At 38.2% G+C, this 17,276-nt stretch overlaps 1 protein-coding gene across 1 annotated transcript in view; it reads right to left on the reverse strand.

Annotated features, from left to right (window-relative positions):
- Positions 1-611: 611 nt before the first annotated feature.
- Positions 612-17,276, reverse strand: part of LOC139953369 (dual serine/threonine and tyrosine protein kinase-like) — a 32,141-nt gene continuing 15,476 nt past the window's right edge. The window contains 9 exon segments of the mRNA XM_071952880.1: positions 612-6,081; positions 7,776-8,025; positions 9,201-9,301; positions 9,304-9,449; positions 10,362-10,518; positions 11,717-11,900; positions 13,184-13,309; positions 14,805-14,888; positions 16,397-16,632. Coding sequence (XP_071808981.1) covers positions 5,855-6,081; positions 7,776-8,025; positions 9,201-9,301; positions 9,304-9,449; positions 10,362-10,518; positions 11,717-11,900; positions 13,184-13,309; positions 14,805-14,888; positions 16,397-16,632 — 1,511 coding nt within the window. The 3' untranslated portion in view covers positions 612-5,854.

Here is a 17,276-nt window from a genome sequence, read left to right on the forward strand (position 1 = left end):
CTTTTGTAAAAAACGGTTACAAACGCTTTTCAGAGACCAACTCGACCGATCCAAGGCAACATGTTCCTTTAAGTCAAGTCACAAGTCATTTTTCCCCAAGCCAAGTCAAGTCGCAAGTCAATTTCCCTCAAGTCAAGTCAAGTCAAGTCAAGTCAAGTCGCAAGTCATTTTCCCTTAGCCAAGTCAAGTCAATTCGCAAGTCATTTTCCCTCAAGTCAAGTCAAGTCAAGTTGCAAGTCATTTTCCCTTAGCCAAGTCAAGTCAATTCGCAAGTCATTTTCCCTCAAGTCAAGTCGAAAGTCGAAAGTCATTTTCCCTAAGTCAAGTCAAGTCACAGGTCAGTGAAAATGTTGACTCGAGTCTGATTTAAGTCAAAGTCAATGATTCGAGGCAATAACATTGTGAAGGGCCTTGATAGATATGAGCGCTATCAAAAGAAGCCACTATTATCATTATTATTTTACGCACCAAGAACTTTTATCGTCCAATGATCTGCCTCCTTTTGCCCCAAGTGAGGGCACTGTTTCACAGAGTGATGTCATGCAAGGGGTCTATTTCTAAAATCAACAAAGGGAATAAAACAACCAAATTTATTTGCCATGTGCACAAGATTTGTTATGAAAATCAATTTATTTGATTATAGACAGAATCAATGTTCTGACAATTTACAAATTAATTATACTCTGAATAATGATTTGACCTGATTTGAGTTGCTAAGCACAACAAATTTGCTTAGAATGAAATTTCTTCCTTGACAAAAACAAGTTTACCAACCAAATTTCCATTTTTGTGGCATATTGCTTATCCTGAAAAGCACGTGGAAATTTAGATGGTAACCCTGTTTTTTATTAAGGCAAATATTTCATGCTAAGCAAATTTTTGGTCGGGTCAAATCATTTAAAGGCGGGTTATTTATCGTGCAAATTAATAGGAATCCTCTTAGGACCCTAGGAAGCAACATGTACAAAGTTGGGTCAATTAACACTTCATGATGGTATTAAGAAAATTACAGATTCTCAGCTTTTCAAACCTTTCCTTAACTTTCAAATAATGTTGGGTTTTTTTCTTGTTTTTTTCTTTCTTTTTTTGAGGGGGGGGGGGGGGGATGGTTTTGAAAAAATTGAGTCAATAAAATTCTGACTGCAAAGTAAAGAAAAGTGTCCCGATAAAACGCACTAAGATTCTTCTGTTTTACAGAATTCCACTTGTCCCTATATTAAGGGATAGCACAGCGTGGTTAGTGCATATGTGTTTAGGCTAATACATGGATTGTACAAGGGCGTACATAGGCCTACACATCAGCCAGTCAACTCGGACTGCAATTAAACGTCAACAGTCACCGTTTCAGACAGAACTCAACTCTGCAGCAAGAAGCAAATTCAGATGGGTGGCTAGGGTCGACTAGACTCAAATTTCTCTACGATTTATCGATAAGTGGTGAGTTTTTTTGTGAACACTCATGATCAGTAAGATTAGTTAAATATTGTACTATATATTATGCAAGTTATGTTTAGAAATAGATGTAAAATGAAAATGACGGGCCAAGACATTTTTGTCTGCCCATCAACTAGGCACCTCACTGCCATGGGCTATATACGGTAGATTAACTCAATCAATTAGACACTTAAAGTAAAACACAGACCCCTTGTATTAAAATTGACAAAAACTTGCTAAAGGCATTCTTAACAGTCTTGACAAATTGAAATAAATTGTCCTAATTATGTCTTAATATAATATAGGTTATTCTATTTCAGTCTCACACCGAAATTATATACAAGTAACGTTCGACTTCAGAGTCAAGACCATAGAATAACATATGAGAGCTAGAGGGCGCACTTGGGATGCTGCGTGCACAAACACGACTGGACCACAAGGAGATACGCACGCCATTTTGTAAGATAAGCGTTGTACATGCATTGAGTATGAAGCTTACACGTTGGTGTGTGTATGATAAATACACACTACGCGATGTTTTTTTATTTATTAACTTACAAAATGGGCGCATGTCGAGCCACGTAACTAGGCCAGTGCGTCGTCTAGTTTTTATATATAACTTTATGGTAGAAACTCAGAATTTATCTCATGATCTTGTTGAAAGGAAGAAGTCAACTATAAACAGTATTGAATATGACGTCACTGCTCACAACATGGCGTCTGTGAGCGTGTGCATGTGTGTGCGCGTGCATGTGCCGTATAAATCAAATCGGATATGCTGCGTGTTGCGTGCTTCTTTGATGTACGCGTTTAGACGCGCATACGTTTTGCCCTACAAGATGGCGACTTTCATAGCAACAAAGGGGTTATTCAATACGGTCTATAGTAATTTATACATCGTTTCATATTGAGTCGGCATATTACACATTTCTAAGGCCCATGTCACATGAGGCAATTTACAGGCAATTTCCAAACAAAAATGGCAGTCACATTTGAATATTCACATATTTTTCTTTTGGATCATTAGACACTGTTTAAAAAACTACTTTATGTGCTACTTATGTAGTCTTGTAGCACAGTTTCCTCCAAGTTGCCTGTAAAAAAAGCCAAGAGTGACAGGGCCATAAAGTCGTGTATTGTCAACTTACAAATCAGTGTGGTCCAACATGGTCATATCTTAAAGGCACTGGACACAGGTAATTACTCAAAATAATTGGAAGCATAAAAACTTACTTGGTAACGAGCAATGGAGTAACAATGGAGAGCTCTTGAGTGTAAAACATTGTGAAGTAAAAGAGTTTTTTAAGAAAGAGGTCATTTCTCACTCAAATATTGAAAGACTTCAGGCCTAAAGTCTTTTATAATAACCTCAGGCACTCTGAATCTTTGTCTATTATAAGGGGTAGAACTAACCCTACAAGATAGTCCCATTCCTCACATGGAAAAAGGAAAAAAAAAGTTTTGAATAAACTAATTTTTTGAGTAAATTTAATCTCCCTTTTTTATGTTTTAAAGTTCTGGATATTCAAAGGCCTTTTCAAATCTTTTTGGAATAGGGTAAAAAGTGGCAAAGCAAAACACATCCTGATCAAGGAGCCCCCCCCCCCCCCCTACTATAAATAAAATTAACAAAAATTTATGTGACAACGGCATCCAATCTAATCATGGATTCCTTTTTTTCCAAGATCTGAGACACAAAAGGCAGAAGAAAAGTAATAGAATAAACATCTAAACTGAGATGAATTACCTTCAAAGTAATGATAGTTATTTTCAAGTTGTGCATGTCGATGAAACCTGGGGTGGATTTCACAAAGAGTTAAGACTACTCTTATCACCAGTTAGGACAATGTCCTAACTTAGGACTAGCCTTAAGTTTTTCAGGATCACCTAAGACTAGGCCTAAGTTAGGACTAGAACTAAATCTTTGTGAAATCAACCACTGTTTCCATTATTTTCAAAACAGTGCACTGCTGTCACACGACTTCAAGTGTTTCTCAATAGTTTCTCAGCTAAATCAATCACAAGAACCTTCTCCGCCCTCACAGGTACCCATTTTACCCCGCAGGGACACAAGTGTCACGACGGGGATTCAAACATACATTGTACACTCGGTTGAACAGAAGCACCAGAGCTTGAGATCGGTGTTTGGTAAAACCCAAACTAAACAGTGTACTCCTATAGTGTCTGCCATACCTCAAAAAGACTAAGTCAGAGTATTTTGAAAACAGCGCACTAGAATTACCAGGCTCCTAACTAAACAGTGTACTCCTATAGTGTCCGCCATACCTCAAAAAGACTAAGTCAGAGTATTTTGAAAACAGCGCACTAGAATTACCAGGCTCCTAACTAAACAGTGTACTCCTATAGTGTCCGCCATACCTCAAAAAGACTAAGTCAGAGTATTTTGAAAACAGCGCACTAGAATTACCAGGCTCCTAGTATTTTATGAGCCTGAACACCAGGGAACCTGTGTTTCTCAAAGACCCTGAACTGGGTATTTTGAGTGGTTCTTTTTTATAGCATTTTATGCTTTTTACTTGTTTAATCTCTGAGTCTATTTGTTGTTCAATTTAGCCAGTTAGCATGGTTAGACTGCTATAAGCAGACGTATGATAAACAATAATAATAATAAAAAATAATAACAAACGCAAAAAATGATATGCGGCAGAAAAATATGCTCTTTCAGAGCAAAGCTTTGTGGGAAACAAACACAATTTTAGTGAAGGCCATACAACATTATTTCATAAAACTGTGATATTAATACTTTAGTAACATCAACCAATATTTACACATTTATATAAGGTATATCATTTCAGGACAGTAAACAAGAAAATACTAAAGCACTTTTTTTCCAATTCATTTTCAATTTTCAAAAATGCCAAGAAGATTGTAAGTAAAAAGAAAACTTAAAGAAATTCATTCCAATGTACTTTCATAAAAGAGAAGTTTCGCAAGAGTACAAATTTGGATATAGAGACCGTTCCGATAACTGTATCCTTCCATTTATGGTGCACGTCAAACTTTGACTCACGGTCATCGTGTTTTGTGTCAGGCTTAAGCCAAATCATACAAACACGTTGGCGTAGGTTTTGCAAGTAAACCAAATCCTAAGTAATTTGGTATAAATGTGGTTTGTTACTTGACTGAATAAATTTTTTGTTTAACTGGTCTTTCTCAGACCAACACTTTATAGGCGTGTAAAGCCTATAAAGAGAAACCCTGTTTACACTTTCAAATGTACTACTTACATATGATGTCACCGCAAACCAAATATATATTGATACCCCACCATGTGTAAAATAATACTTAACGAGCCTAGCCGTTTTTTTAAGGAATGTGTATGAACTCCTGTAGACTTTGTTAACAGCCATCTAAAAGCTGTTAAGTGACCCTAGAACTCACAACAAAGAGTTGACGAATCCGTAGACTTGCGATACCCCTTTAATTTGAGAACACTTCTCAAGTGAATGGAACCTGTTCCGAATTTCCCAAGAATGAAAGAAATAGATAAATTATAAATAAATGACAAAGATTGAAAGAAACAAAAAAACAAAATGAAACCAATGGGGGAAAAAATCAGCAACCCCAAACCAGCTAGACTGGAACAGTAAGTCTCCCATCACAATAGACCATTACCATTGATATCAATGTTACCAAACTGAGGCTGGAAGAACAAAATAGTCTGGTTCATATTTGCAAAATGATTATTAGCATTCACTATCGTTATTCGATACAAGGAACATAACCAAGATGGAGGCAGCGCGAAAAAGGTTTAAAGGCATGACTTAATCTGTGACAGGGGAAAAGCTTCACCAGTGGTAAGACTGCAGGATTTGCAATTAGAGAGTTGTGGGTTTGAATCCGACCAAGCTAACCGCTGATATCACAATGACTAGAAAGTCTAGTTGTTTAGTCACTGAATCACAATTTATTGATTTGTGCAATCCATAATCATAGACAATGGTGTTGTCGTTGGAACCATTTGCAGCATTATGTAATGAAGATGGCGACATTGACATATTTTTTTTGTAACGTTGGTTTTGGCTGTATTAATATTTTAGTCCTCTTTTGTAAATCATTACATTAACTAACTAAAGTTGTTATTTCAACTCCAGCTGACTGCGTTAATATCAACCACCGAAAACACACTATAAATATGTGCACAAAAAAATAATATCATCTGCTTTCGTCTTATCCATCACTTTTAAACCACCCACCAACACCTCAGAAAAACATTCGCCTATGGTTGCTAATGTTTGCCAACAGCGGCAGCGCACAACTCGATTTGAATGTACGCAAACGTTGGCAATGTCTGCGCAAATGGAACACGTCCCAGATAAACAAACAAACAAGTACATCAGAGCCCCCGATTCAAGTGAACACTCTTTGATATCACAACTGGTTTCCGACTGCAGCCTGGTCATATTTCTCGTGAGGGTCTCGTTTCCGGCTCCGCCTGTTTGCTGGTAAGGTCCTTCAGTTTTGTCGCAGCCCTGCTACGAGACTCCAGCGCCCCGCGGTGGATTTCTTGTAGTCGGATCTGAACGTCTCCCAGTAAGGGGCGTTCGGCTGGCTCCCCTGCCCAACAGTCGGACATCATATCCCAGCAGGGTTTGTCAAAGACGTTCAGTCTCTCTGGGCGTACGCCTGAAGAGAGAGCAGGAAAAAAACGCAGTTAAAATTAACAGAACAACAAATAAACGATGAAGTAAGTTGACTTGAAATTAATTAATCTATTACAATGTAAATTTATAGATCGGAAATCTAATTTACCACGGTTAATAAATAAGGGAATAAAAGAGTAGTGAATCATTCTTAAATGGCCGTTTAAAATTTATATAGAACGAAAATCTAAATTACCAAGTGAGTAAATTTTAAACTAATGTATCTACTAAAAGGTAAACTTATAGAACGAATATCAAAATTATCAAGTTAATCAATTTTAAATTAATGTGTCCATTACAAGGTTAATGTTATTGTATCTTAAAAGGTAAATTTATAGAGTGAAAATTCTAAATTACCAAGTTAATAAATTTGAAATTAATGTATATTCTACAAAGTAAATTCAAACAACAAAAAAGTTAAAATGTAAGTTTATAGAACAAAATTCTAAATTAACAAGAGGTGATCAAGATGTTCAAGAAAGATAAAGATTAAGATTAAAAATATATTTATTGTCCTGATAAAAAACATGACATTTGTCTTCCCTGAGTAAAGGGGACTATACGATACATACAGGAAAGGCATAGCAACAATAGACAACAAGAATAAAATTACAATTTACAGATATATACAAATATAATGACATAAAGAGGGTATAAAAAAAGCAATAAATCACGAACAAACTTGTCGCCAGACTCTAGAGACAGTTGCTATGTCACATGACTTGGGGCAAGCTCTTGTATAGCAACCTCCAGATGAGCAGACCCTGGAACCATTTTGCCATACACATTCATTAAAAAAATTGTATAGGTGTTCGCCGTCTCTTTCGTAACTAAAGCCATTATACACTTTTGGTAACAAGTATTGTCCAAGTCCCACACTTCATGTATCACAACTTATATATAAAATAACAAACCTCTGAAAATTAAGGCTCAATCGGTCATCGGAGTCGGGAGAAAATAACAGGAAAACCCACTCTTGTTTCCGCGCATTTCGCCGTGTCATGATATGTGTTCAAAATAAATCTGTAATTCTCGCTAACGAGAATCTATATTGTTTTACTGTTTTCTCAAAAAGTAAAGCATTTCATGGACTAATATTTTAAGAGAAGTCTTTCACCATTACCTTCTGTAAACCCTGTAAATTATTTGTCAATCTGTGAACTTTTATATTTTTTTCTGTACCGAAAGGGTCCAATGGCTTAAGCAAAAGCTTGCCCCTAATCATGTGACATAGCAAATGTCTCAATAGTCTGAGGAATTCAAATGTGGTGACTTGTGATCAAGCACATCATTGTACAAGACAATATTCAAATCTAACACCCAAATGGCTCATTTCATAAAGCTGCTTAAGCACAAAAAGCAGCTATCATGCTGACCACAATAAGGTTACCAACCAAGCTACCACGCCACATGTACAATTTGTGACTGGAATCCTGCCCATTTCTGCTTAGCAAAAATGTGTCAAGCAATCATTTCTGCTAAAGCAGCTGTATGAAATTGGGCTCACATAAACATTGTCTTGTGGCCACCTTTCAACAAATAGGATTGCCTAAACTACCTTGGGGGGGGGAGGGGGGGGGGATTTATGCATTTATTATAAAGTGGAGGGCAACACAGCTTCTTTTTTTTTCTTTTCTTTTTTGTGATGGGGGGGGGGGGGTTGTTTTTCTGGTTTACCTTTCTTGACGGAGCTCCAGAGGTGGTCTTTATTGGCACACTGCTCGAATGACGTTGGTAAGCGGACATGACCTGCGCACACGTACCAGAAGAGAATCCCAAAGGCATACGTGTCCACGCTGCTGTCGTACTTCCCGGAGAAGAGCTCAGGGGCCATGTGGATTGGCGTACCCACAATGCTTCCGCTCATCATGGCCTCCGGTTTGCAGAAGCCGAGATCGGTGATCTTTCCACGGTCGTATTTATCAAGCTGTGGGGGATCAGAAACAAGATAAAATGCGTTTAGTTTAAATTTGGAAACCATTGCCGTGAAACTTTTGGTTGTCTTGTGTAATAGCAGAGTTCTTTTTGTGCAAGAGTGTCATCATTGAGAGGCATGGCGTACTAGAAATGTTTTTATTATTATAATAAAAAATACTAATTATTGTTATACAGGAAATACTCTATCAACATAGCTTCTTCAACATTATGCAATAGACAATTCACAACAATATAATGTTACTCTTATCTAAAAGGGCACCTTGTCTTTCAAAATTAATAACCATCATATAACAGAAAAACCCTTTTAGAATAAGTTTAATGTTATCGTGGGATTTGAGGCATTGCACGGTGAGGTATCCATATATATTTGGTTTGCGGTAACACCATGTGTACATCTACTTGCCAGGTTGATTAGGAGACAGTCTCCTGATGATGACTAGAGTAAGCTTGTCGAAACTTTGAGACCAATTAAAGGAACAAGTTGCCTTGAATCGTGAGTTGGTCTTTGAAAAGCATTCATAACCGTTTGTTATAAAATGCATACGGGTAGAAAGATGTTGTATAAGTAGAATACTATGTTCCACACAAACATGCCTCGAAACTGCATGGTTTTTGTTTGACCTCACCGACTAACACGGTCGGCCAATTATGGAAGTCAAATTTTTGACTCCCATAAATGGCCGACCGTGTTAGTTCGCACAGTAAAAGGAAAACCTCGCAATTTCAAGGCACCTTTGTGTGGATCATTGTGTTCTACTTTTAAAACATCTTTCCAACCATATGGATTTCAGACAAGCAACTCGTCTGATCCAAGGCAACGTGTTCCTTTAAGAAGTTGTTCTGTGGTAGTGCAGTTAATTAACGATCCTATAAATTAAAGTTTAGTCCCAGCCAATTTTCTATACCTTCCGGTTAATTGTTTTTAAAAAGCCGGACAGGTCTTTTCAGTACTGAGGAGTCTCCCGAAAAATCTACTCCGCAGTAGTAGAATATATGGCAAGACAGTTCTCTAAAAGACAAACTCTATCTGGCAAGTAGACACACACAAATATATGTTTAATTTTATTGAAATTTTTGTTTATTTCTCACTAATTCAAGACACAATGGCATTGCAAAATACAGAAATCAAGGGCAATCAAAATTTTGATTTAAAGTTGAACTGACCAGCACATTCTTCAGCTTGATATCCCTGTGCACAAGTCCCAGACTGTGCAAGTATCTCATGCCCTCCACCACATCCAGAGCGACCTGTAACCGGCCAGGAAGTCCAACCCGGCCTTGATGGCTACGTGGAGATCCCTCTGTAGTCTGTCCATGATGAGGAGGACGGCCGGGGAGCAACCGTCACCACCGTAGCTGTGGTCCACTACCGACCCACGGAGTGTCACTACCCTCTCGTGCTCGGTTATGGACCTGGGAAAGCACAACAGAATCGTTAGTTGGTTATTGTGAGAAGTATATCCTCCGTCACGCCTCAAACTCCTGGGCCCAATTTCAAAGAGCTGCTTAAAAGCAGAATGTCAGACACCTTTTTATTGGGTGGATAATTTTACATATTTGATGGAGAAAACACATTTCATGGAGAAGACACATTTCATGGAGTATCCACATTTGAAGATAAAACATATTTGATAGAGAATATACATTCTGTGAATAATACACAATTATTGAAGAATACACACTGCTTGTAGATTATGCACATTAGATGGAAAATACATATTTCATGGAGTATACACATTTTGTGGAGAAAATACAATTTATCATGTTTGTGGATAATACACATTTGATGGAGAATTCACATTTAATGGAAAATACACATTTTGTGGATAAGACAAATTTTATGGATAATACACATTTGATGGAGAATTCACATTTAATGGAGAATTCACATTTTATGGAGAATTCACATTTTATGGAGAATTCACATTTTATGGAGAATTCACATTTTATGGATAATACACATTTGATGGAGAATACACATTTGATGGAGAATACACATTTTGTGGATAATACACATTATTGGGATAATACACATTATTGGGATAATACACATTATTGGGATAATACACAATTGGTAGAGAATACACAATTGGTGGAGAATGCAAATTTTGAGGATAATACACATTTCATAGAAAACACACATTTCATGGAGTATACAAATTTGATGGATAATACACATTTCATGGATCACACACATTTTGTGGATAATACACATTTTGTGGATATTACACATTTTGTGGATAAATCCGATTTTGTGGATAATACACATTTTGTGGATAATACACATTTTGTGGAGACTACACCTCTGGTAGAGACTACACTCACCTTGTATAGTGGAACTCTAAGGCTAGATCATTCCAGTGTTTGTCATCAGGTGGGACTACCGACTTCACAGCCAGAGATGTCAGACCGCCCCACGACCTACAGGAGTAAACCACACCATACTGCCCTCGCCCAACCTCACGCTCCAGCTTCGGCATACCTGAGGTGACAAATTACAACAAAAACTTGTGACATACATGTATAGCAATACTGGTTTTAGTTAGAAGAATTGAGCATTCATTTGTGACTGAACAGGGTACCAGGTATTATTCAAATCAAAATCGCAAACTTTACAAGTAACAGTAAATAATAATAAGCAGTTTTTGTATGGCACATAATACAAAAGCGCTTCTGTTATTACAACGATGGGTTTTAAGTATATATTTAAATTGTTTGAGCGTGGAACAGTCTTTCACATTGTTGGGAAGAGAGTTTAGGTGAAGGGCAATTCCATGGTCAGTCGCATTACACTTTTTTGCGTCATTTCTTGATCTTGGTGCTAGTAGTTGTGTGTGAGATATTCTTTCCACTAAGTTTATAGACTGATTTAGTACTTGACTCCCAAGGCTATGAATTGATATTAGAAACGTTGTGGGCTTTGAACTCTGGATGTTACAACGTTATAAAAAGCGGTCAGTCGCATTACACAGAAAGGACATGGAATAAATTCAAAAGTTTCCTCTAACTAAAAAAAGTTGGGAAAGTTTTACTACTTGGGACACCCATCTCTTAAACATGAGTATCCAACAGGATACTTATAAATGGTCAGCAACTTGAACTTTTAGATATACATGGCAAGACCATGGTAAGTCGCATTACGGTCAGTCGCATTACAGTTTTCAAGTCAATTAAGCCAAGCCTACATGGAGCCCAAGCTGAGTTCTTATTTGGCAAAATTGGGTTCATTCCTTGTCAACAACTCAAAATAAATTGATTTCATATGTTAGCTATAACTTCCAAGTCGAAAGAAAGTTGTGACATATATTTAATTTTTTTTGTCATGTCCATGTTTGCCCTGAAGCATATTGGAAGAAACATTGACCATAAAACTTTGTATTCCGGTCTGTCTGTCTGTTATTCATTTTGTACTTTTTTTTGGGGCTGCTACTGTGTTAACTTTGAACAATAAAAATTAAAATGTGGAGGGGGTTGGTATGGCGATAATTGCCTACAGTTGAAATTAACTAACTCACCACACCAAGGATTCGGAATATTTGGTTTATTAGTCTGAAAACAGTGAACGATGCACAGGCAATGACAAGGGAGGCAACGTGGTAGCGCATGGCGCTATCCACACAATCCAACTCTTGAGGGCGCTGTTCACCGCTTCCGCTTTAAATTTTTGATGAAGTACATACCGTAGAGGACCATGTCTCGTAGTGACGTGCTGTCCAGAGCTAAGCGAGCAAGCCGCGGGGCATGAACTTTCCTCACTCTCATCCTCTGCTCCTCCGTCTTCTCCAGCCGACCGGAATGTTTATTCTCAAGCTGGCGTAGCGATGATGAGAACATGTCATGGGAATTATTCAGTCGAGACCGAAACTGCAACCAGAAGAAGAAGAAAAAAAAGATATTGAAACCAATCAATTGAGACAATACATCTAGGCTGTATTTCATAAGGCTGCTTAAAGCACAAAGAGTAGCTAAGCACAACAACATTATGCTTACTAGAATTTGGGCACCAGCCAAACTACCATGGGCCAATTTCATAGAGCTGCTTAAACAAATAATTTGCTTAAGCGCGAAAATAGATTGCTTATTTTACACATATTACTAGCCAAAATTTCATGCAAAATACACTGCTTGTTACTGGTATTTAGTTGTTGTTTACTTAGCATACCAATTGAGTGGAGTCTTGGCCGGTAATCTGATTTTACTAAACAAGGATTTTTTTGCTTAAGCAAAATTTTGTGCTTAAGCAGCTCTATGAAATTGGGCGCAAGTCAATTGTATAATTTGAGTGGAAACTTGCTCATTTCTACTAAGCAATTTAAGCAATATTTTCTGCTGAACCACTTCTGCTCAACTGTTTTTGAAAACCAGACAAAGGCAAAACAACAAAGGTGATCTCAATATGCACTGCTATTGTGGTTCACTTGTGGAGTAATAATCAATGTGTTAACGATGCGTTGCAAAACCTTGGTATTTTAGTATGCTGGAATCTAAGAGTACTCAGATTTATTCCCCATTGAGCTGTATCAATGATAAACAAAAGTGCAAACCTGTCTATTCATTTAAAAGAACTGGACACTATTGGTAATTACTCAAAATAATTGTTAGCATTAAAACTCACTTGGTGAAAAGCAATGGAGAGCTGTTGATAGTATAAAACATTGTAAGAAACGGCTTCCTCTGAATTAACATAGTTTTAGAGAAAGAAGAAATTTTGCACAAATTTGATTTTGAGACCTCAGAGTTAGATTTTGAGGTCCCAAAATCAAGCATCTGAAAGCACACAACTTTGTGTGACAAGGGTGTTTTTTTTTCCATTATTATCTCGCAACTTCGACGACCAATTGAGCTCAAATTTTCACAGGTGGTTTTTTTGTGCATATGTTGAGATACACTAAGTGAGAACAACAAGCGTAAGTTCCAGTACCTCCTGTCCCATTTTTATGAGAGAAACTAGCACAGTACTTGCATACACAAAGGAATGTCCTGTGAATATTATACGATGCCACGTAGATGAGCAGCTTAACAAGATCGGGCCCAACGTCATTTCAACTGTTACCCTTCTTCTATATTAAATAAGGAAAGTTTTTAAACCACAAAAAAGTTCTCTTTACTCCAAAAGTGGAATAGAAAACAGCAGAGTTTGAACGTACCTGTGAGCAGATACTCTTGGCTAGCTTTGACTCGTCTAGATTGTTGAGCAAGTTGAGAGCAATCTTCCTCTTCCAGTCCTTGTCCACAACCGGAGGGGCCTTGAAGGGTTTCACGGATTGTAGAATCTAAAACAGGGATAAGAGTACATGAACCACTCAAAATGAGTCTAATGGAATGCAGATAATCTAACAGAGAAACGAGTACATGCCTGTATGCATTTATTTTTGAAAACGTTCCAAGGTATTTTCTCCTTTTTTAAAGGCCACCTTACGTACGAGGAAATTGTAAATTTCCAGGGCACCAAAGCAATGACCAGAAGGCATGGAGGCAATCGCCTTTGTTGCCTTTGTGAAGTATAAGGCCTGCGAGTCAGTCAAAAGAGTTTTGGGGGAAATATCTGTGGTTGACCAAAGAAAAATGAGGAGAGCAGCCGTCGATTTCACAAAACTCTTTCTAACTTAAGAATAATCTTAGGACTTAGGACGAATCCCAACCCTGCATTGTAGCATGCAGACCTTAAGAATAATCCTAAGTTAGGACGGGTTACTCGTCCCAACTCGAGATAAGACGAGTCCTAACTCTTTGTGAAATCGACGGCTGGGTTTGAACCAACATCTCTTGTACTAACAAGCCGGCACTCTACCAATTGAGCGACATGTATCTATAACCTATCTTTGCGGGCTCCCCTGGGTGTGATCCTTGGCTACAGGTGCAGGGCTTCTGACTGGCACCCCTGAACAAAGATGTGACAAAATAAGGAGACTGCCAACTTACATGTAGGGCTAGATTGATCAATGAGTAAATTGCCAGCGCATTAAACTGAAGGTTGTTGATTCAAATCCCGCTCTAGTAAATTTGTCTTTGTTCAAACCCAAATTTTGTTTATATTTATCCTGTCAGTTTTCCTTGTGGTTTATTCTTGAACATGTTGAATATGAAATGTCGTTTGAACAAATTTCTTTTTACATTCAACTCTAGCAGAGTCTTTCTCACAGGCTAAATGACAACACAACAAACATGAACAGGTAACTATTAGGTAGGTTGTTTAGGTATAGACGATGTGACCTGTGACATCACATGTTTACAAAGAGACACAGAGCCTGGACTTCCTGCAGGCATGCTTTGTATACAGCTCAATGGGAGAAAACATAAAATCTTACATTTTATGGAGGTTGCACTGTCTAATTCTTATCAACTTTTGATATGATGAAAAGGGGAACATCTCAAAACTTGACCAGCTTTTACTTCACAACTCTTGGTTTTATGTGGAAATTATGACACAAAATGTCAACTTTCCCATAGGACCAGTGTAGTATCTTGACTGCCAGAATACTCAAAGAATGTACAAGGTCACACTTATTGTAAACAAAGTTCACATGGTCTATAGACAGAAGTATAGGCCTATTCACATTTTTGCTTACACAGCTAGCGCAGAAATATGGCGCTTACCCGGCAGTGAGCTGTAGGCACAGACTTTTGTGGTAACCAGACACATTTGGACCTTATGAAACTGTCTTTGATTAAACCATATATAAAGTACAAGTTCAGGCACTTTTTCTCGAAGCAGAGGAATCCTGTTTCTTTATAATAACCAACTACTTGCTTGAGTGAGACACATACCTCTTTCATTCGCTCCCAGATGACCTTGATGAATGAGGAACTGGTCTTCACTGTGACTTCCACTTGGTAAGCTGAATTCAAAATCTGTCGTATACAATCAAACCCAAAAGTTTATCAGTCTAATCTGAGAAAAGTCTCACAAAAAGTACATCGAGAAGCATTACAGGGGAGTTTTAAAGGCAGACACTATTGGTAATTATTTAAAATAGTTATTAGCATAAAACCTCACTTGGTAACGAGTAATGGGGAGAGGTTGATAGTAAAAAACAACGGCTCCCTCTGAAGTGACGTAGTTTTCGAGAAAGAAGTAATTTTCCAAAATTTTGATTTCGAGACCTCTAGTTTAGAATTTGAGGTCTCAAAATCAAGCATCTGAAAGCACACAACTCCGTGTGACAAGGGTGTTTTTTTCTTTCATAGTTATCTCGCAACTCCGACGACCAATCGAGCTCATATTTTCACAGGTTTGTTATTTTATGCATATGTTGAGATACGCCAAGTAAGAAGACTGGTCTTTGACAATCAATCACTTGGTGTATCCCAACATATGCATCAAATAACAAACCCGTGAACATTTTAACTCAATTGGTTGTCGAAGTTACGAGAGAATAATTAAGGGAATCAATGTGTGGTGAAGAGGTTTTCAACTAGTGGTTTAATCCCAACGAGGCCTGGTTCTTGATAATTTTACCGAGGCGAAGTCAAGGTAAATTATCAAGAACCAGGCCTCGGCGGGTTTAAACCACTAGTTGAAAACCGATTTAACACACTTTGATTCCCATTCATAAATACCTTTTCGGTCAAAAACATCAACACTTTTTGGTCGAAAAGTATAATAAATGCAAACATTTTAGTTGTTCAATGATTTCTTTCAACACAACACCCCTCCAGCTATGAAATGGTAAAGCTGTGCGGGTCATGCGTATAGCGTGATGTGGCACAACTGTTTCAGCCGTTGCTCTCGACCAATAGGAATGAAGAAACTGTCTTATAAGAACAGGTGCAAGCTCGCGTGTCACGCCTATGTTTCAACACTTTTTACTGGTCATAAACAAAGGTTTATACACACCCACGTGATGCGCTCTCCACCAATAGGAATAGCGAAACTGTCTGAGGTATTTATGAAGACAGAATAAAACACCCTTGCCACACAAGTTGTGTGCTTTAAGATGCTTGAATTCCAGACCTCAGCTGAGGTCTCGAATTCAATTCTAAAATTCGAGTGAGAAATTACTTTTTTCTCAAAAACTACGTTATTTCAGAGGGAGCCTTTTCTCACAAATGTTTTTACAGTATCAACAGCTCTCCATCGCTCGTAACCAAGTAAGTTTTTATGCTAAGAATTATTTTCAGAATTTATCAATAGTGTCCAGTGCCTTTAAAGGTGTGGTCATAAATTGGTAAATACTCAACAAAATTAACAACTTGGGGTTGAACAAAGAAAATTAACTAGAGTGGGACTCGAACCAACACCCTCCGGATAACGCGTCTTTTGGGTAAATCAACTTTGCTTCGATATTAAGTTGAATGCCGCACAACCTGAGTAACAAACTCCTAATCTATTTGGCGCGCCTGTCTGAAACGTGTGTTACCTGTTTTAACGCCATGCTTGCCGTGGTCTCCACCAGTCCTTCATCACCCTTCTCTAAGCTCTCCAGGCATCTCGTCAGCGTCCCTACGAAGCTATCATGTAAGTAATCCACAGAGCTGATGAGTTTCTCTACAACAGCCGTGTTGACTCTGTTCAGAGTCAGCTCCTGAATCTGAGCGGTGCATCCTCGGATCTCCTTGGCTTGGCTGATCTCACCATCTATGGATATCTCTAAATCTGTGTCCAAACAAACAAAATTCCATGTCAGTTAACTGATACTTCATGGGCGATTGCCTCAATGCACCCTGGTCATTGCCTTGGTGCCCTTGAAATGCTCCAGTAGGAATTTATAATTTCCAGACAGGGTGGCTTTTACCAAGGGGAAAAAGGGGCCTTGGTGCCCTTGCCCTTTCAAAACTGAAGCATACACACGCGAGTTAGGGCCTACATTGTTCACTCATGTGGCAGGTCGGTTAAGAGCTACAAAGTTATGCTTTGGGCCCAAATTTGTGGCTCTGCTGACCGCAAGAAAACGGTGGGTGCCTACGGAATCGGGGAATATGCGCTTATGTCACGCATATTTAACGGGTTAGCAGGAAATGTGCGAATGACTACACCACATTACGTTATTGTGTAGGTATTCTTTGCATACACAACTAGCATAGAACGCGGCGCTTGCATAGTTAGCGAAGAATGGAGATCGTAAGACATGTCAGAGCTATGAAGTTTGGCCCTGGTGTTTCTGATCAGCATGAGTTGAGAATCAAGTCCCAGTCCAAACACTTGTGTCCATGAGCTAGATATCGAAAATACTCAAAAACTTGATGTTTTTTTGACATCGAAATTGCTGATATCACTTTTTTAATCATATCGAAATATCA

Source organism: Asterias amurensis, chromosome 2 (genome assembly GCF_032118995.1).
Source record: "Asterias amurensis chromosome 2, ASM3211899v1".
In the NCBI taxonomy this organism is placed as follows: domain Eukaryota; kingdom Metazoa; phylum Echinodermata; class Asteroidea; order Forcipulatida; family Asteriidae; genus Asterias; species Asterias amurensis.